This window comes from Dasypus novemcinctus, chromosome 15 (assembly GCF_030445035.2).
Source record: "Dasypus novemcinctus isolate mDasNov1 chromosome 15, mDasNov1.1.hap2, whole genome shotgun sequence".
Taxonomy (NCBI): domain Eukaryota; kingdom Metazoa; phylum Chordata; class Mammalia; order Cingulata; family Dasypodidae; genus Dasypus; species Dasypus novemcinctus.
In genome coordinates, this window is record NC_080687.1 from 18,767,741 (window position 1) to 18,789,946 (window position 22,206).

General features: G+C 39.7%; 1 protein-coding gene across 2 annotated transcripts in view; it reads left to right on the forward strand.

The window, feature by feature from the left end:
* The window catches only part of CPAP (centrosome assembly and centriole elongation protein), a 60,039-nt gene that overhangs the window by 31,453 nt on the left and 6,380 nt on the right, over nt 1–22,206 (forward strand). For both annotated transcript variants that reach the window (XR_009180596.2, XM_004446704.3), the window contains exons 9-13: nt 3,330–3,495; nt 7,949–8,191; nt 12,528–12,612; nt 19,452–19,516; nt 19,757–19,861. Coding sequence is in view for 1 of the 2 variants with exons in the window: in XM_004446704.3 (XP_004446761.3) it covers nt 3,330–3,495; nt 7,949–8,191; nt 12,528–12,612; nt 19,452–19,516; nt 19,757–19,861 (664 nt within the window). In the remaining variant the exon portion in view is untranslated. The remainder of the gene's footprint in view (nt 1–3,329; nt 3,496–7,948; nt 8,192–12,527; nt 12,613–19,451; nt 19,517–19,756; nt 19,862–22,206) is intronic.

Here is a 22,206-nt window from a genome sequence, read left to right on the forward strand (position 1 = left end):
CTAAGGATTGCCTTTTCTGGATATTTCAGACAATATGTGTGGCTTCTTTCACTTAGCATAGTGTTTTCAAGGTTCATCTATATTGTGCTATGTATCACACCTTTATGCTTTTTATGGTAGAATAATAGTCTGTTGTCTGTATATACCACATTTTGTTTATCCATCCATCTATGGATGGATATTGAGTTATTTCAACTTTTTTGCTATTGTGAATAGTGTTGTTATGAATATTTTTGAACAACTATTTGAGTCCCTGCTCTGAGGAACCCCAAACTTTTATTATTTATTTTTGGAAGGTACTGGGGAAGCAGGTACTCTACCACTGAGCTACACCTGCCCCCCCATCCCAAAATCTTTTTTTTCAATAGTGTTGGTACCATTTTGCATTCCTATCAGCAGTGCATTATGGCTCCTATTTTTCCACATTCTTGCCAACACTTGTTATTTTCTGGTTTTTTATTTTGCTGTATTTTGTTTTTATATTCACCATCCTAGTGGGTGTAAAGTATTTTTTCATTGTTTTGTTTTGCACTTCCCTAATACCAGTGAAGTAGACCATCTCTTCATGTACTTGTTTTCCACTTGAAGATTTTCATTGCAGAAATGTCTATTCAGATCCTTTGCCCATTTTTAAATTGGTTGTTTGTCCTTTTGTTGTTGAATTGTAACATTTCTTTATATAATCTAGATACTAAACCCTTATCAGATAAATGATTTGCAAACATTTTCTTCCAGTTCTTGATAATGTCCTTTGATGCACAAAGGTTTTTCATTTTGGCGAAGTTCTATTTACCTATTTTTTCCTTTTGCTGCATATACTCTTGGTGCCATATCTAAGAATCCATGGCTAGATCTGAGGTTATGAGCACTTCCTCCTAATGGCTTTATAGTTTTAGCGCTAATATTTAGGTTGATCCATTTTCAGTTAATTGTTGTATGTGGTGTGAAGTAGGAGATCAGCTTCATTCTTTTGCCTGGTTATCCAGTTGCCCCACCACCATTTGTTAAAGAGACGGTTGTTACCCCTTTGATTGGTCCTGGCACCCTTGCTGAAAATCAATTGACCATAGATGTTTGGGTTTATTTTGGACTCAAAGTTCTATTCCATTGGTCTGTATGTCTGTCCTTATGCCAATACCACAGTTTTGATGACTGTGCCTTTGTAGTAAGTGTTGAAATTGGGAAGTGTGCCCTTGAAGTTTGTTTTTCTTTTTCAGTATTTGTGTATTCATTGCTCCTTTCAGTTGTATATTAATTTGAGTATTGGCTTTTCTATTTCTGGAAAACAGGCCATTAGAATTTTAAAGTCTTTGTCTATTAAGTCCGCTGTTTGGGTTTTCTCAGGAGTAGTTAATTTTTTCCTGTGAATGGGCCATTCTTTCCTGTTTCTTTGTATGTTTTGTAGCTTTTGTTGAACTGGACATTTTGAATATTATGAAGTAAATCTGTAAACCAGATTCTTCTCCTTCCCAAAGATTCCTGTTGTTGAAGGCTGCAGTTGTTTACTTAGTGACTTTTCCAAATTATTTTTGCAAAAACTACATTCCCTTTTGTGTGTGATCACTGAGCCTTTGTTGCATTATTTTCCTGGTTTGCCAGTGGCCTGACTGGTATTTCCTTAAATGCCTGGATCAAATAAGAAAAGAAATAAAAAGTTGTTCTCTCTCTTTAAACTATTTCTGTAGCCTCTGCTAGAAAGCAGCTTTAGTCCAAAGGGGTCGAAACAGTGGACAGCCTCTGTGCTGGCCCCTCAGTCCACCACCAGGCTGATCCACATACAGAACCATGTATTTTGGAGGACCAGGTCCTTATTACCCACTCTGACATTAACAAGACGCTCCAGGAACCAGGGCTACTATCCCCATAGTTCCCTGTTCTGGGGGTGGGCAGGGAATAGCTGCTATTCAGAATGTCAAAAATTCCCTGATATTTGCCAGTGTGTTTTTTCATCAGGCATTTTCCTGGATGCTATAGTTGTTCAGCTTGACTCTGGAGTTCTGAGATAGTTGATTCTGACTGTTCTTGCCAGCCAGTGGTTGTTTTGATGGAAGGATCAATTCCTGGAACACTTTATTCTGTCATCTTCTAAGATATCACTCCCTTATTTCTTTTCTAAAATCTCAATAATTATGAATTTTAAAACACATCTGGCCCCAGAAATTCCATATAATGATTGTAGACCTGTATCAATCCATTCAAAAAGGAAATTTAATTACTGTATTTATTCTGAGGGAAGTGTGTTTTAAAAGCCACATTCTAAAGAGTAGAAGTTATTATTATTTTTTAAGGAAGTATCTTTTTCTGCTGCTATATATTGGAAATATTTACTTATAAACAAACAGTCGTGAAGGCTAGAAGTGAAAACTTACTGCAGATCCCTCCGCACTTGGTGTTCCCTCTGCTGAGATTTTTTTTGCCCGCATATTCTCATGGCTTGTTTTCTCACTTTCTTTCTATTTATTTATTTATTTATTTATTTATTTATTTATTTATTTATTCCTCCCCCGCCCCCCCGGTTGTTTCTTCTCTGTGTCTATTTGCTGCGTCTTCTTCTTTGCCCACTTCTGTTGTTGTCAGCGGCACGGGAATCTGCGTTTCTTTTTGTTGCATCATCTTGTTGTGTCAGCTCTCTCTGTGTGCGGCACCATTCCTGGGCAGGCTGCACTTTCTTTCGCACTGGGCAGCTCTCCTTACGGGGCGCGCTCCTTGCGCGTGGAGCTCCCCTACGCGGGGGACACCCCTGCGTGGCATGGCACTCCTTGCGCGCATCAGCACTGCGCATGGGCCAGCTGCACACGGGTCAAGGAGGCCCGGGGTTTGAACCGCGGACCTCCCATGTGGTAGATGAACGCTCTAACCACTGGGCCAAGTCCGCGTCCCCCTCACTTTCTTTAGCATTTCCTCAAATGTTATCTCAGCAGGGTGACTACATTAAACATTCAGCTTCCCACTCTGATATTTCCTCACCTCCTTTCTTGCTTAATTTTTCTCAATATTTCGAATAGTTTTTATACGTATTTATCTTGTTTATTGTCTCTCTCTTCCATTAGAATGTAAGAAGCTTCTCCAAGAAGCTTGTTGTTTTTGCTGTGGTTTTTCCAGTACCTAGTATCATGCCAGATTCACAGTATGTGCTAACTAAATGCTTTTGGAATGAATTTGTTGGATGAACTGGCTAGTATGTCTGTTATATGTATTGGAGAATGATTACCAAGACTAACAATTCTTTGATTCCAGGTGTCTCCAGTGTGTTCCATTTTGGTAGCACATGTGGATCACTATTATTGAAATGGTCCGCCTTAGATGGTAACATGATTTTGTCACTTTAGGAATGAAATTGCAGACTTTGAACAACAGAAAGCAAAAGAATTGACTCGAATAGAAGAGTTTAAAAAGGAGGAAATGAGAAAACTACAGAAAGAACGCAAAGTTTTTGAAAAGTACACTACAGCTGCAAGAGCTTTTCCAGATAAAAAGGAGCGTGAAGAAATCCAGGTATGTCAGTTCCTTACATTACACTCATATACATTATTAATGGTAACAATCTTGTAAAAAATCTTATTAGAGTGATTTAAGCATCAAAGAAATACCGAGTATTCCATTAATCATTCAACAAATAATATGTCTGAGATACTGCATCAGGAACATCTTTTGTAGTCTGAGTTTTTAAGAATGAAGTATATAAATTTTGTTTTTACTAAAGGCTTGCTAAAGGCTTCTGTAAAAGACCATGAAAATGACATGGCTAAATTAACAAGCTAGGAGTTGAAAATTTAACACTTAAATGTTGTGTTCATCTTTTTGACCCAGTGCACACCAAATACTGATTATTCTGTTCATTTATAATATAATCATTTAAAACACATATACAAATTGGTTTTTAATTCTAAAACTTATAACCAATCAGCCAAATTATCGGTCCTATTTATCTCAGTTAGAAATGAACACAATCAGTGGATTGGAGTAGTTAAGAAAGAACTAATGTATTCCTAGCTAGAACTATAAAGCTTCTGGAAAAAAAAAAGTAAATACATTTGTCACATTGGTATATGCTAATGAAGTCACAAGAACTAACTATAAAAGAAAAGCTGATACATTGAACTTCATCACAATTAAAACTTCAAATTATCAAAAGAAAAATTTTAAATGGCTCTCCATTGCTTGTAGCATAAAATGCTAACTCATCTGGTTTCCATATTTTACATAGTGTATTTGAGTTCCACCTTTGCCTTCTTTTCTCGTGTAAGCATGCCATCCTTGAGCAAACTCATCTGCACATAGTAGTTATCAATACTATGTCGATTAATCTTTAATTCTGTTTATTTTATGGAGAGAAACGTACCATTTTCTTTGCTTAATGTTCTGTTTATTAGATGTAATAGATTAGACTTTGAATTCTATATTAGTCAGCCAAAGGGGTGCTGATGCAAAGAACCAGAAATCTGTTGGCTTTTATAAAGGGTATTTATTTGGGGTAAATGCTTACAGCTACAAGGCCCTAAAGAGTACAACTCAAGATACCATAAGAGGTCTCACCCAAAGTCTGTTGCCATGTGTTGATTCAAGATGGCTAGCCATGTCTGCAAGGGTTCAGCCTTCCTCTTTCCTTCTAAGGCTCCATGGGCCCAACTTCTCGTGTCTCAGCTGTAGGCTGGCATGGGGCTTAGCTGCTCTGTTCTCTTCAGGTACAAACTATGAGGCAAATGGCTCATTTCTCTTCCTGGGGCTGCAGGATCCTCTTCTGTGTCTATGGAGCTTCCTTCCTCTTGTCTCATGTGTTTTCTTCTGTCTCCTTGATTGTCCATTTATATAGCCCACAAAAGGGGAGGGGACTCAAACTGAGTTGCCTTAATGATGTGATCAAATCAAAACCCTAATCTTAATTTAATCAACGGCATCTCAGCTGAATCTAACATAATCAAAGGGTATCATGCCCAGAGGAACAGACCACTTTACAGACATAATCAAATCTCTTTTTGGAATTCAAAAATATTATCAAACTGCCACAAAAATCAATTAAAACTTTTATTTCAAAAGGTATTGTAGTCCCTTTCATAAGGAACCAAAAAGATGTAAAGTGAAACCTCTCATCTTTTCCCTGGCCACCTAATTTACTTCTCTGGAGACAGCCAATGTTACCAGTGTCTTGTATGTTTCTAGAGAAATTTTATGGATATATAAACAAGTACATATATATATCCCTAGATTTTTTTTTTTACATTAATGGTAGCATACTGAAGTCATTGTATATCTTAACATAAAGAGCATTTTCATTTTGTATAATTGCATGGGATTACATTTTATAGATATGTATAATTTGTTGTATTGAATATATCAGCCTTGTACATACATCACCTCTCACAATCATTCTTCTATTTGTTCATTCAACACATGTTTATTTAGTACTACTATGTGTCAGGCACAGCTTATGTACTGAAAACCCAGTAGTGAACAAATCAAATAAACTTTTGCCCTTAGGTGGTTTACATACTTAAATATACCTTAAGATAAAAGTCCTAGAAGTGAAATTTATATGTTAAAGTGTATGCACACTGATAGATATTGGCCAGAGTATCCCTCCATAAACGTCATGCTAGCTTATAATTGTACTAGCTATCCTAACCATCATAGGGCTATCAGACATTTTGTTTTATGCCTACCTGATAGGTAAAAAGATTAAAAATTGATATTGAAGTTAACTAAAGTTCTTTTAAACAGTCTGGATTGTAGTTACAAATTTAGCATGACTTTTTTGTGACCTTCAAATACTTTAAACAATAGTTAAAGTAAAACCAAATTCAGCTGTTGTTTTAGTTTCCTGACTGCTAAAACAAATACCATACAATGAATGGGTAGGTTTAAATAACAGGAATAAGCTATTGGGTCATGGTTTTAGAGGCTAGACAGCTCACTTCCTCCTGAGGTTGGTATCTTTTGGCTGGCCAGCAATCTTTGGGGTTCGGCTTTTCTGTTGTTCATAGCGACACCTTTCTTTTCTGGGTTCTGTTGATTTCCAGCTTCTAGCTGTTTCCCATGGGTTCTCTCTGACTGAATTTCAATTCTGTTTATAAAGGACTCTGGTAATTGTAATCTGGATTAAAGCCCAACCTGATTCAGTTGTGCCACACATTAACTGAAGTAGTACCATCAAGAGATCCTCTTTATAGCGGGTCCACACCCACAGGGCCAGAAGTTGGAACCTGAACATGCCTTTTGTTTGTTTGTTTGTTTGTTTGTTTTTTGTTTTTTTTTCAAGATTTATTTATTTAATTCCCCACCCCCCGGTTGTCTGTTCTCTGTGTCTATTTGCTGCGTCTTGTTTCTTTGTCCGCTTCTGTTGTCGTCAGCGGCACGGGAAGTGTGGGCGGTGACATTCCTGGGCAGGCTGCACTTTCTTTCGCGCTGGGCGGCTCTCCTTACGGGTTCACTCCTTGCGCGTGGGGCTCCCCACCCCTGCGCGCGCATCAGCACTGCGCATGGGCCAGCTCCACAGGTCAAGGAGGCCGGGGGCTTGAACCGCGGACCTCCCATGTGGTAGACGGACGCCCTAACCACTGGGCCAAGTCCGTTTCCCTGAACATGCCTTTTGATGGGGACATGATTCAGGCTTCAACAGGTATCACAAAACTTTTCACTAAATTTAAAACCATAGCCTATTCTAAAATACCTACCCAATGGGTTTGTCATTTCATTTTTCTTGTTTTTAAATCACCTGAGATTAGAGCGATACTTAACTTTGATACCTTTGTATGTTATGAAAATTTTACCAGACACAAAAGTTTTAAAAAAGTTTCTCAGACCATCCAGGGTTTTAAGATTAAGATTGATTGTTTCTTCCAAGGTGATTCAGTCAGAGCAGATTGAACCTTCTTTCTATAGTTATACCTTATTATGTGCGTCACACATAGGTTTCACTTTCTTACAACCTGGTGCCTTCCTCTGAAATAATGTATTTTCTGAGTATGCTGTCCAGTAGAGTAAGCAGCCATGTGTGGCTGTTTAAATCTAAATTAAAAATACAGAAATTAAAAATTCAGTTGTCTGTGAAAGAGCCCTGTGAGCCTGGCTTGCTTCTCTGCCACCAGAGTGCAACCTGGGCACAATAACCTACTCTGCTGGCTGTGGAGAGACTTAAATGAGAAGGCATGTCAAATTTTACATGTAGGTGTTAATAAGGAGGTGTATGTCTCTCACTGCTGTGAGTCTGCTTTCAGAAAAGCTTTGAGGGAGAGGAGAATGCTACTTTGCTCTGTCTACACTCCCTCCCTCAGCTCTGTCACTCCCCTTAACTCACTGGCTTCTTGTAGGTGACTAGTCTCCTTAATTCTGACATCAATCTTGATTTCTATTTGTATAGCTAGAGATTGCTTTTAGACATTTCTAGCAGTTTCTCACTTATGGTCATTTAGTCTATCTGAACCAATACATTTTCTGAAAACCACTTTCTTCTCATGAATTTCAAATAAAGGGTGTTTTCAGGGCAGCTAGTTTTGACTTAGGCATTTTTCATTCTCCCTCTTAACTCCCCCTTTCCTTTAGTTAGTCATGGATTCCTGTTAATTTTTCTTCACCACAGGTCCCTTATTTAGCCCTTTCTCTTTCATTAACATCTTAGTTTAGACCTTTATTACCTCATGGCAGTATTACGGTAGTGATTTCTGAAGTGAATTCTGAAGTGGTTGTCTCACGGGTTGTCTGCTTTATCTTTTCCAACTTGTGGAATTTTGTTTATGATATGAGGTGAAACTCTCTTAGTTGGTCCCCTGTTCCCTCCTGAAACATGCAGTGTTACTGAAACGTCATTTGTTGATTACCTTTTCTCCTGTCTAGGATGCTTCTTTCGTCATATATAAAATTCTTATGATAGTATCTTTTGTGGCTAGCTTTTGACATCTCTGTTCTTGTGTTACATTATTTAATTTTAAACGCTCTTTTCTTTGTTTTTAAGGCTTTAAAACAACAGATAGCAGATTTACAGGAAGACTTGAAAAGAAAGGAAGCAAAATGGTTAAGCACACATGGCCGTCTTAGAAGCCAGATTGAAATGTTAGTCAGAGAGAACACGGACCTTCGGGAAGAAATAAAAGTGATGGAAAGATTTCGACTAGATGCCTGGAAGAAAGCAGAAGCTATCGAAAGCAATATAAAGGCTGATCAGTGCATAACTACTGTGAAAAAAGATGAATCCCCGGTAAGTATGGAGGGCTAGTGGGTTTTGTCAGGTCAGGGACAAATTTTAAAATAGTTGAGCACTGCTATACAAGTAGTTTTAAAATTCATTTTTATAATTTTCTAAAGGAGGTGTACCTTAATAGGTAAATAATCTCAAAACAGATTCAGGAAGCAGATGTGGCTCAAACAGTTGAGCACCTGCCTCTTGTGGGAGATCTGGGTTTGGCTCCTGGTACCTCTTGATAAAACAAAAACGAGCAAAACAAAAAACCACCTCCGGAAAGCCTGTGTGGCTCACCGGTGGCATGCCGGCTTTCCACATAATGAGGTCCTAGGTTCAATTCCCAGCTCTCGGTACCTAAAAAAAACAAAAACAAAAACAGATCCTGTGAAGTTTTTGTAGAGAGCCACATGCATATGATCCTTTTGAATCAAAAAAGGTCTTTCTGTTACCTATAGGAACAACTGTTATGTGTCAGGTACTGTTTTAGGCACAAGGGATAAGCAGTGAACAAAACAGACAAAATTCCTTGTGCTCACAAAACTGATAATCTAGTGGTCTGAAAGTAGAGACAGGTAAATATTTTTTGTGCGTGAGATTGTGACAAGAGCTAAGGAGAAAATCAAGGCGTGGGAAACTGTTGGGGTGAGTGCTATGGTAAGAGAGGAGGGCCTGGGAGGCCTTGCTGAGGTGCATTTTAGTAATGCCTGGGAAGAGGTGAGCAAGGGAGCTGTGTGCATATCTGCAGATAGAACACCAGGTGTGAAGCCTGGGAAGCTGTAGTCTCCTGGTGGGTCTGAGGAGTAGCGAGGAGGCTGAGCTAGCTGGAGGGGAGAAGGAAGGAAGGACTGCAGGAGAGGAGGTCAGAGAGTAATGGAGGGTGGAAGGGTGCCGATCGTGTCGGGTCTTCACAGACGCTGTAAGCGCTCCGAGATGGGGAGCTTTTGGAGAATGGAGTGGCCTGATCCTTTCTTTTAGCAAGTTCATTCTATATCTTTATAGATATATATTTTATATCTATCTATATATATAGATATATATAATAGACTTGAGAATAGACTTAAAGGGGGTATGGGCAGAACCAGGGACACCAGTTAGGGGGCTCTTTTAAAAATATAGACGCGAGATGGTAGTGGCCTAGGCCAGGGTAGCAGCAGAGGTTTTGAAAAGTGGACAGCGTATGCTGATGAACTGGATGTGGGGAGGAGGAGGAGGTGACAGCAAGGAGTCAAGGAAGGCTTCTAGGTCAGTTTAATTTTTGACCTAAAGGAGATTCCATTTATTATAATGAGTGGCCATAGTGAGAGAGCATGTTATTAGGGGATGTGACTATTGGGAGCTAAAGGCTGGTTTGTGCCTGGCAGGGATCAGGTAGAGATGTTAACCAGGCAGTTGTACAAATATCAGCATAGAGATAAACATTAAGGGGTCATGAGAATATGTGGTAAAGCATGAGACTGTGAGTTTGGAGGAGACAAGGAGCAACCAGAGAGGTCTGAAGAAACTTAGGCGAGTACGGGGTCCTGAAAGTAAGTAAAGTATATCAAGGAGGTGAGAGATACCACAGTGTGTCAAGTGCTGCTAAGTAAGATAAGGACTGAAAACTGGCCATAGGATTTACCAAGCACAAATATTTATGACCTTGATAAGATCCATTTCTTTGGAGTGTTGAAGATGAAAGCTTGATAGGAAGAGGAGAAATCAGAGTATAACAGCTGGTTGGAATAGTTTTGCAGTAAATGAGGGAGTGGCTGGAAAGGGGAAGTATTTTATTTTTTGGATGGGAAAATGGTGAACAGTATGTTTGTGTATTGATAGAATTGATTCTGTAGAGAGGAAAATATTGGTGCAGGAGGAAGTGTGGAGAATTGTTGAAGCAGTGTCCTTGAGTAAGTGAGAGGGAGTGGGAGCTAGTAAATAAATGAAGGGGTTGGTTTTGGCAAGGAGCTCGGAAACGTAATCCCTAGTTATAGAAATTAGATTTCATATGCATAGATTCAGATGCAGTGGCAGCTTTTGGGAAGTTAAAGCAGTTTTGGGAATTGCTTTATTTTTTATTATTATTTATTTATTTCTCTCCCCTTCTTCCCCCACCCCCGGTTGTCTGCTCTCTGTGTCCATTCGCTGTGTGTTCTTCTGTGTCTGCTTGGAGTCTTGTCAGAGGCCACTGGGAATCTGTGTCTCTCTCTTTGTTGCGTCATCTTGCTCCATCAGCTCTCCGTGTGTGTGGTGCCACTCCTGAGCAGGTTATGCTTTTTTCATGGGGAGCAGCTCTCTTTAGGGGGCACACTTCTTTTGTGTGGGGCTCCCCTATGCAGGGGACACCCCTGCGAGGCACGGCATTCCTTACGCACATCAGCACTGTGCGTGGGCCATCTCACCCCACGGGCCAGGAGGCCCTGGGTTTGAACCCTGGACCCCCATGTGGTAGGTCGATGCTCTATCAATTGAGCCAAATCCGCTTCCTGGGAATTGCTTTAGCTTTCTCAGTGACCTAGGAAGCACAGTCATCAGCTGAGAGTAAGGATAGCGTTTGAGGAGATGGGAGAAAGTATGAAAAAGATGGTAAAAAAGCAAATAGACTGGGGAAATGGAATCTGATTCTTGCCTGTGTTAGGAGCCTACCTGAGGTTAGAGATCATAAATTTAATATGAGAATTGCTCACATTGTTTTTCTCTTGTTCAGCTTTTGGATGTTGGCCCAGAAATGGGAGAGTTATATTTTAGCAGGGATGTGATTATCCAAGTGAATACCAGAGTGAGGGAGGGGCATGGAAGGTGACAAAATCCAACAAGAGTACTGCAATGAACCAGGAATTCAAATTGCTTAAGAAAGGCATAAGGATTCAAGGGTTTGAGGGACACAGAAAACAACTGGATCAATGAACTCTAGGATCCGGAGCTGAGGCTGTTAGGTATTGTTGGAGATAGGGTACTAGAGGCTGGGCTAGAATTATAGAGATGGTAGTCATAAAGTGGGATTCTTCCCTTAACCCAAACATTGAAAGAATAGTATGGTGGACACCTGCATACCTATGACATTGATTCAACCAACTTTTAACATTTTGCCATATTTTTGTATGTATTTTGCTAAATCATTTGAAGGGTAATTGCAAAACCCATGACTTCTTGTAAATACTTTGTTTTAATAAATGGCATTGACTTTTTTTTGAGGTACTGGGGCCGGAGATTGAACCCCCGAACTTTTATGTGGGACTACTGACCACATCAGCTCCCCTGAGTTGTTTTTTTCTTTTGTTTACTTGTTGTTTGTTTTTTTGTTTTCAGGAGGCACCAGGTGCTGAACCAGGGACCTTCCATGTGGGAAGCAGGCGCTCAACCATTTGAGCCACATCCGCTCCCCTTGCATTGACTTTTTGAAGGGAATAGACTCTTTATTTTGTATATTGCCCCACACTCTAGATTTTTCTAAATGGAATGTTTTGAAGTTGAGATTTTTGTGGCATTGCAGTTATACATAATGACAAGATGTAGGGTATGCCCACTGGGGTGTAGAGCTGTGTTGGGATAGAGTAGAAAATCATTAGGAGGAGAGTAGGTCAAGAAACTGAAGAGCTAAGGTATCAGAGGTATTATCTTGAGGTAGAAATAATGACAGTAATGGAGTAGGAAGAGAATGACAGAGCAAGCCAGGATTTAAGTATCTGAAAGGAGTGAGGGGAAACTGGGATGATGGGTGAGTATGAATACCTGAGGTACAAAGCTGAGGCAGGGGCACATATAGGGTGAAGGGAAAAAAATTTGGCTGGAAGGGTTGATAGAGAATAAGGAGGACATCTGTTCTACCTTTAGAGTGGTATGAGCTCTATAGGAGAAAAACCTAAACTTCCATTGCTTAAAAGGGATACAGTGGTACTGTATTCTCAGAGGAGAGCTATGGTCCAGTTAAACTGTGTTAGAGCAAGAATATGAAGGAAACGTTCACAGAAGAGGTTGCAGATTAAGGGGGTTTGGCTGATGTGGGCCCATGCGTTCTCTAGAGGCCTGGTGACCGGAAGACCTGGGTCTGTACTTTGGCTATTACCTGTTATGTCCTAACTTGAAGAATGAATATACTTCAAAAGGAGTATGTGTATTTATGTATACGTATATATGTATATATGTGTGTGTGTGTATATATGGAGAGAGAATTCACTCCTAGAAAATAGCTTATTCACTTTGCCCTATGATAGGATTAGAACTTTTGGTAGTATTTAATAGTGATAAATAAAAACATCAATAAACAAACTGAACATGTTTTCATCATTAGCCAAGATCTTTTAAATTTTTATTCAATGTACTAATATGTAAACTAACACTGATTTTATATTCAGAATTTTCTCTCTCACTACAGAACCCATCAGTTCGATTTCAAAAGAGTCAAATTTCTTCAGGAACACAGGTAGAAAAATGCAACAAAAATTATTTGCACACACAAGGTAAGAGGTTGTTCGTGATTTTTTGGATGAAATATTTGAACAATACAAAGAGTAGAAAGTTTACACCCATCTCAAGAAGTAAAACCTTGTAAATATAATTGAAGCTCCCTGTGTATAATATTCTCCTTACAATTAATTTCTACCCTGTAGCATTCCCATGCATATTTTTTATTCTTTTATTTACATTGTGTCCATAAATCAGTATTGTTCCATGCTATATTTTTCTGCAATTTGCCTTTTTTCTCTCAATATTTTAAGATTTACATTAATACAGGTAAATGATAGTTTATTCATTTTTAATAGCCTGATAGATTCCATTGTATGTCATTTTAGTGTTCCTGTTGATGGACATTTTCAGGTTTTCCCAGTTTTTCGCAGTAATGAATAGAGCTGCAGAATATGTCTTTGATCATTTGCGTTTTTTCTAGGATACATAGCTAGAGTAGGATGCTGGGTCATAATAGGTTTGTGCAGCTTTAGAAGGTTTTGCCTTTGTTCTGCCAAGTGAAGTGGTTGTATCAGTTTGTTATAATCAGCAGACTATGCTCCTTGTACTTGCCAATATTTGGTGTGGTCGGTCATTAAAATTTTGGCCAATCAGATGGGTGTGCAGTACTGGATTGGTGCAGTTTTAGTACACATTTTCCTGATCATTGATAAGGTTGTGTGAGCATCTTTTGTATATTTTTATTGTCCATTTGGGTTTCTTCTTTTGTGAATTGCCTGTTCATATCCTTTGCCCATTTAGGATTTTGGAGTATGTATGCGTGTTTTTTCTTACTGAAGTTAATTGTTCTAGATACTGATTCCTTTGTCAGTTACAAGCACTGCCAATATCTTCTCTCAAGTTGGGTTTAGGTTTTCAGTTTGTGTTTTTTTAGTACATGTTTTTCATTTTAGTATTGAATTTATTAATTTTTTCCTTTATTATTTTGCTTTTCATGCCTTTTGCTTTCACATTTACCTGGAATTTTTTAAAAAATTATTTTCATGAAATTAACTTAGTGAGATGTTGATATAATATGCAATTTGACAAATATAAAGCAAATACTTAGGTAATCACCACTTAAAGAAATGGATTACCAGCACTCCAAAACTGCCTGCTCCTCTAATGTCATATTTACATTGCTTCTTTATATTTTAAACTCATAAATCCATCCCTAAAAAAATACTATGTTTACTAGCTTTTAAGCTTATTCTGTGTATTTTTTTTTAAATCAGGAATTTGTTTGCTTTGTGTAAAAACACGGAAGTAGATGGCTGCTGACATCAGCTACTCAACACCATCAGGGACCCAGGTTCTTGACTCATCACCTATTTTTTCTTGTAGCCTTCTCACCTAGACATCCCATCTCTTTAACATTGTCTGGAACAGTTTTTTAAGGTGCCTTGGCTTGTATCTCTGCCTCATATCAAATGGTGATATTCTCTCCTCTCTTTCTGGTTCTGTTATCTCTAGCTTTCTGCTCCTCCCTGAGGAGCTAGCACCTTCTTCTGTCTTCTTTCACTAAATACTGTTTTTGAGATTGTCATTTTGATGAGTGCTACTGTAGCTAGTAATTTTCAATGCAATATAGTATTCCATTTATGAATATATTACAATTTACTACTCTGTTGATAGATTTAGAATCTTTTTTTTTAGTTTTGGGATGTTAAACAATGATGCTATGAACATTCTTGTACTTTTTTGGTCTATACACATTCATTTTATTAGGGCATATACGTAAGAGTAGAATTACTTGGTAATTGGTATGAATTGTCTTTAACACTTAATAGATTTTGCCAAAATATTTTCCAGATTTTACTCTCTTCAGTCATGTAAGTTTTTGCTTTACTCTACACCTTGCCAATATGTGGTATCATCAGATTTGAATTCTTGGCAGCTTGGTAGGGCTGTAATGATATCTTGTAGTTTTGATTTGCATTTACTAAATATGTTGAATGGCTTTGCTTATTGTTTTTATTATTTACATTTCCTCTTTCGAGAAAAGCCTATTCAGACCTTTTGCCATTATTATTCTGTAGGGTTGTCTATCTTCTTTACTGATTTATGAGAGGGTGTCTTCCTCCTACCTCTGCCAAAATAGGCCTTTAAGAATTAAATGTATTGCAAATGTCTTCTCCCATTCTGTGGTTTGTCTTCAAACTATATATTTTTTGATGTACCAGGGGCCAGCCAGGGATTTAACCTGAGACCATGTATGTGGGAAGCTGGTGCTCAACCACAGAGCCACATTGGCTTCTCTGAGTTGGTTTTTTCTTTTGTTTTGCTTGTTATTCTTTTTTTTTCAGGAGTCACTGGGAACTGAACCCGGGACCTCCCATGTAGGAGGCAGGAGGTCAACTGCTTAAGCCACATCCACTTCCCAAAGTATCTTTTTTCAATATTTCTTCTCATATAACTTTTTTTTTTTTAATTTTTTTATTTTTTATTGACTTTGTAATAATATTACATTAAAAATATATATGTGAGGTCCCATTCAACCCCACCCCCCCACCCCCCCTCTCCCCCCCCCCCAACAACACTCGTTCCCATCATCATGACACATCCATTGGATTTGGTAAGTACATCTTTGGGCACCTCTGCACCTCATATACATTGGTTCACATCATGGCCCATACTCTCCTCTATTCCATCAAGTGGGCCCTGTGAGGATTTACAATGTCCGGTGATTACCTCTGAAGCACCATCCAGGGCATAACTTTTCTTTTTAAAATTTTATTTCCCCTCTCCCCTTGCAGGCTTGCTTGCTGTGTGCTCTCTGTGTCCATTCGCTGCATGCTCTTCTGTATTTTTGCTTGTCTCCCTTTTTGTTGTGTCACCTTGCTGAATCAGTTCTCTGTGGTGCTTGTGGGTTGGGCAGTGCTCCACAGCGCTTGCAGGTTGGGCAGCGCTCTGGGGTGTCTGTGGGCTGGGTGGCACTCTGTGGTGCTTGTGGATGGGCAGCGCTCTGCAGCATGCGGGCGAGCCTGCCTTCATAAGGAGGCCCCAGGATGTGAACCCAGGGCCTCCCGTATGGTAGACAGGAGCCCAACTGATTGAGCCACCGCTGCTACCCCCAAAGCATTTTTTTTTTTTTAAGACTTATTTATTTTTCTCCCCTTCCCCCCTACCCCGGTTGTCTGGTTGTCTGTTCTCTATGTCTGTTTGCTGTGTCTTCCTCTTTGTCCGCTTCTGTTGTTCTCAGCAGCACGGGAATCTGTGTTTCTTTTTGTTGTGTCATCTTGTTCTGTCAGCTCTCCGTGTGGGCAGTGCCATTCTTAGGCAGGCTGTACTTTCTTTCGTGTTGGGCAGCTCTCCTTATGGGGTGCACTCCTTGTGTGTGGGGCTCCCCTACGTGGGGACACCCCTGCGTGGCAGGGCACTCCTTGTGCGCATCAGCCCTGCACATGGGCCAGCTGCACACGGGTCAAGGAGGCCTGGGGTTTGAACCGCAGACCTCCCATGTGGTAGATGGATGCCCTAACCACGGGGCCAAGTCCGCTTCCCCTAAAGTATCTTTTGATGCACCAAAATTCTTATTTTAATACAGTTAAATTTTAGTTTTTTCCTTTATGAGTTGTGCTTCTTGTAATTCTTTCCCTATCCCAAGGTCAAAGATATCCTCACGTATTATCTCCTAAAATTTTTAGTCCTTTTGGATGAACTTATGCTTTATTATGTATCAATAAAATTGATGTTAAAAAAAGTTTTGGTCTTGCTTTTGAACTGTCAGGAATTGATTATTTAAAAAAAACATACAACTTGAAGTTGGGATCCATTGTATATATATATTTTTAAGATTTATTCATATCTCCCCACCCCCTTGTTTCGCACTTGCTGTGTCTGTTCGTCTTCCTTCTTTGGGAGGCACCGGTAACCAAACTCAGGGCTTCTGATGTAGGAGGAAGGTGCGTAATTGCTTGAGCCACCTCTACCCCCTGCTTTGTTGTGTCTCTCATTATGTTTTCTTCTTGTGTCTCTTGTTGCATCAGCTTGCTGTGCCTGCCCATTGTGCTAGCTTGCTGTTTTCTTTTTTTTGTTTGTTTGTTTGTTTGTATTTTTTAATAATAATTTACATTGTATATTTTTGTACATGTTGTTATTAGGGTCTGCGGTTTTTTTTTTTTTTTAAATATTTATTTATTATTATTTTTTTAATTACATTAAAAAAAAATATATGAGGTCCCATTCAACCCCACCGCCCCCGCCCCCCACTCCCCCCACAGCAGCACTCTCTCCCATCATCGTGATACATCCATTGCACCTGGTAAGTTCATCTCTGAGCATCACTGCACCCCATAGTCAATGGTCCACATCATAGCCCAGACTCTCTCATGTTCCATCCAGTGGGCCCTGGGGGGATCTACAGTGTCCCATAATTGTCCGTGAAGCACTATCCAGGACAACTCCACGTCCCGAAAACGCCTCCACATCTCATCTCTTCCTCCCGTTCCCCACACCCAGCAGCCCCCATGGCTACCATTCCCACACCCATTCCACATTTTCTCTGTGGACATTGGATTGGTTGTGTCCATTGCACACCTATGTCAAGTGAGGGCTTAGATTCCACATGGGTACTGGATGCACTCTTCCCGCTTCTAGTTGTAGACACTCTAGGCTCCATGTTGTGGTGGTTGACCTTCTTCAACTCCATGTTAGCTGAGTGGAGTAAGTCCAATAAGTCAAAGTGTAGGAGCTGAAGTCTGTTGAGGCTCTGGGCCTGGGTGTCATATTATCAGTCCAGAGATTCAAATCCCCTACATATATCTTAAACCCAGCACCAACTACAATTCCATTAAAGTAGCATGCAAGTCTTGTGAGAAGAGATCCCCTCTGAGTCCATTTCCATCACGCAGAAACACCAGCTCCAAAGAAGGGCCATCTGTCATGGCAGTGAACCCCTTCTGCCATGACCGTAGAACCTGTGGGTCTCTTTATCCCTCAAAAGAACCAATACCTGGGGTTGTATCTACCTTATCTGTCTCTTAGACTCTGTTGAGTTGTACATAGGGGTATTCCTTCTGACAACCTCCAGACTCTTTTTTAGAGACTCACAGCCTTATAATCTCATTTCTCCTTTCCATTTCCCCCTTACATTAGGTCAAACCGCTTCCCGAAGTCATGTTATTATATGTAGACAGGTATATTCTGCTGTTCCGCATTGAATCTTTAATTCAAGGTCATTTTCTAGTTGCTTCTTCAGCTGGTATGTGGTAGTGATCCCTCGGTGCCAGGGAGGCTCATCCCCGGGTGTCGTGTCCCACTTTAGGAGGCACCAGGAACCAAACCAGGGACCTCCCATATGGTAGGCAGGAGCTCAATCACTTCAGCCACATCTGCTTCCCCATTGTATTTTTAAAATGTATATCCAGCTATTCTAAGCATTATTAATTTATTCCTTTCCAACTTCTGTGTTATATATAGTTTTATAAAGTATGTGCTCATAATGGTGAGGTATAATGAAAAAACATGGATGTAGTCAGAACTGAGCTCCCTGACCTTGTTTCTCTCTCCTTTTTCTGCCCAGAATGGTTTATACTTAGAGAGTTCAAGTTAATATTAGGCTGAACAAGAATTAAGCTTTATTGTATACTGGGTTTGAATCCTAATTCTGCCTTTTATTAGCTGACAATATTGGCAGGTTATTTAACCTTTCAGTCTTGGTTTCCTCACTTATAAAATGGGCATATTAGTCTTTTTTATAGAGGATGGTTGTAAGCTTCAGAAATCATGTAACAGCTCAAACTGTGGTAGTTTAGAGGATAATGTTCTTCTGTATCACACCCAAAACAGAGTCCATGATTTATCCCCAGTACATTGCTACTGGATGATCCTTTGTGTACTCCTCGACTCCTTTCCTCTTTTCTCCTTACCTTAACTCCCTTTAATCCCTTAAACGAACCCTTCTCATTTTGATGTCTTCTGCATCCATTAATTGGGCTGAACTATATGAAATTGCTGATACTTGACAGTTTGGGGCCTATGAAGCAGTGATCTCATAATCTAAAAATTGCCCAGCAGCCTCAAGGGACTTCTGCCTCTGTCATCATCTACAATCTGCTTTTCCTACAGCATCCAATATAATTTTTAACATCTAATTCAGATTCTGGCCTTACTTGAAACCCTATGAGCAAGTGGTTGAACTTGTTCTTAGAAAAGAAACTCCTTATCATGGCCTCTGTGAACACAGGCATATAGGATAAGAAAATATTACAACTTCAATATATTTTTGAAAAATTCACTTCAGGTTTTTTTTGTTTTTGTTTTTTAGTAGTGTGTGCTTATTTGATAATGTCTATATTGTTAATACATTAATATACTGCATGGTTGGCATGTTGGTCATGATCTCAAGTTTAGACTACAGCCATTTTAGCACTTATGCTTTAGTTAAATACCCAGCTTTGGTCAAGCCAAATCCTATATGTATTCTTGGATATGTCTTTTAACCTCACTCCTACATCCAGTCCTTAACAAGTCCTTGTGATTGTTTCCAAAATAAATTTGGATCCATCTATTAGGTTATTTGAGCACCAGTCTCTTCCTCTAGATTGTAAAGTCTTTGAGAACCTATATTATCTTTGTCTTTCTTGGTTACCCCAGGAGTTGGATAGGCACCTGAATAAATTCTTGAATTTATGTAATAAAGAACTTAAAATTTTTGAATTTATATAATGAAGAACTCCTAAAATTAGTGTTACAAAAAAAAAAAAAGAATATACTAAGACTTACTTAAATAATGGGTAAAGGACATCAGTTCTCAAAAGAAGGATTTGAACTAAGGGAATGTTTACACATCGGTAAACTAAAATTTTTGAATTAAATATTAAAACTAACTCTGACAATTATATTCTAACAGGTAATCCATCTCGAAGATACAGGCCTGTACCTCCTCCTGATTTAGGCAATTTGGATAAGGGACAGGTAAATCTCTTTATATTTTTATATATTCAAAGACAGATTATCAGGTTTGAAATTGAATAATTTCTAAACCATGTATAATGGAGGCCTTTTATTTAACATTGTAATGATTTTATATGTAATACCAAACACTAACAATGGAATCATATTATGTTAGAATCTGACTTTTGGAAATAAGTTTTAGTTGCATCAAATTTTATTAAATGTCCTTTAGGACAGCTGAGAGAAGTCTTGTCTTTATAGGCTATCACACCCAGGGAGCCATTCGAAGCAATGAACTTCCCAGATCCTGAATATAAAGAAGAAAAAGAAGAAATTCAAGGAGAAATCAGTCATCCTGATGGAAAGGTTAAAAAAAAATTTTTTTTATAAAGAATGGTATAAAAATAATCATGAGTTAAAACAGAGTTGAAACATTTAGATTCTAAAGTCACTGATCTTTAAGACTGTTGATGGCGGCTTAAGAACTTCCTGATCTTTCAGTGCCTTGGGGCATGATTTAGGCTTGAACTTTCAGAGTCCTCTAAAAATGCACAATATACAACATGCATGTAGTTGCCATTTCCAGTTTAGAGATTGAGCACAGGAAGGAATACCTTTGTTTAAACTCTTTGTTCTTGCTGTAAATTTAGTTAGAAAGCCTTTTGTAATTACTGGAATTAGCTATATTGAGATTAAGGGGACAGTCCTCCAGACTGTCAAGCCAATCCAGGGAGTAAGGGTTCAACTTCAGAGTTAGAAGGAAGAGTCCACACAAGACCACTGTAATTTTCTGACCCCCCACTGCAAGTTTAGGGGTTTCCCAAAATCACTCTCAGGTTCAATAATTGCTAGAAAGAATTGTAGAACTCACTGAAAGCTATTATAATAAATAAAGTTACCTTTATTACAGGGAAAAGATGCAGAAAAGCAGCAAAATGGAAAGAGGCATATAGCAATCTGTGAGGATTCCGCATTAGCCAAAAGGGGTGCTTATGCAAAGTACCAGAAATCTGTTGGCTTTTTAATGGGTATTTATTTGGGGTAGAAGCTTACAGTTATAAGGCCCTAAAGAGTCCAACTCTAAGTTACTTCCTCACCAAACTCTGTTGCCATGTGCTGAAGCAAGATGGCAGGTGATGTCTGTGTGGGTTCAGCCTTGCTCTTCCTCTTAAGGCTCCATGGGCCCAGCTTCTGATCATAGCTGTTAGCTGGAGGACTTGTTTCTGGGCTCAACTGCTCAGTTCTCTTTATAAGGTTAGCTGTAGACTATCAGGCTCATTTCTCTTCCTGGGGCCTCCAGGATCAAAGTTCATTCCTCTTCCATGTCTGTGGTGCTCTCTTCCTCTCTTTGTATCTTATTCTGTGTTCTCCTTGAATGACTGTCCATTTATATAGCCCACAAATGGGGCGGGGACTCAAACTGAATGGCCCTAATGATGTGGTCAAATCAAAGCCCTAATTTTGATTTAATAAAGTAAAAGTGAAGCCTCTGAATTTAATACAATCAAGGGGTACCATGCCCCAAGGAATAGACCAGTTTACAAACTGCCACACATTCCAAACTCAAAGGTTCTTTTGTTCTCAGAGTTGTGGCGTCCTCCTGGGATCAATATGTGGCAGTCCATGCTGAGTATTGCCAACCAGGGAAGCTCACCCAAGCTTTGGTGTCCAGAATTTTTATTGGTGTTGGGGTTTAATTAGGTAGCTGATTGAACTCAATCTCCAGATGCTTCCCCACTCTCTACCCCAGGCTGAATATGTTAAATGGCACCATAGGAAAGCAGTTAGCCACATCCAGAATATGAGAAATCCTACAGGTCCAAAGACCCAATTCTTTCAACAGTTGGCATTAAAAAGGGCTGGGGGATAGAACAAACTGTTAAAAATTGCAATTTAAGAGATATCAATCAAGTATTGTGTATCAATCAAGTAATGTGATTCAAAACAATCAATTGTAAAAAGCCATTTTTGAGGGAGAACCAGCAAGATGGCGGTGGAGTAAGGAGCTCCTAGAGTCAGCTCCTGCTGCAGGGCAGTTAGTAAACACCCAGGAGCTGGCTGAAGCACCTGTTTGGGGCTCCAGGAGACCAGAAGAGCATCCTGCAACATCCTTGAAGGAATGGAAGGAGGAGACTGCCCATCTGCAGAGACGACTCATAAGTAGAGTGCGCCACGCCCCGGAGGCCGGTGCCCATCCTCCACTGGAGGCACAAGCTGCCTCCGGAGCTGTTTAGCATCTGGAATTGAAAGCTCCACTTCCCCAAAATGGGGGAGGAAGAGACAGATGGGCACCAGTTTCAGCTAGTGATGAGTAAATTCAACGGGCTACAATATAATCCTGAGAACAGCTAAAGTTTGAGCCTGTCCAAGTCAGAAAGAGGCTGGGAGCTGCCATCTTTTTTATTTTTTTTTTAAGATTTATTTATTTCTCTTTCTTCTCCCCCTACTGCCCCAGTTGTGTGCTCTTTGTATCTATTTGCTGTGTGTTCTTCCATGTCCGCTTCCATTGTTGTATTGTTGTCAGCGGCACCAGGAGTCTGTCCATTCTTGTTGCATCATCTTGCTGCATCAGCTCTGTGTGTGTGTGTGGCCACCACTCCTGGGCAGGCTGAACTTTCTTTCGAGCTGGGCGGATCTCGTTACAGGGCGCACTCCTTGCACATGGGACTCCCCTATGTGGGGGACACCCCTGCGTGGCAGGGCACTCCTTG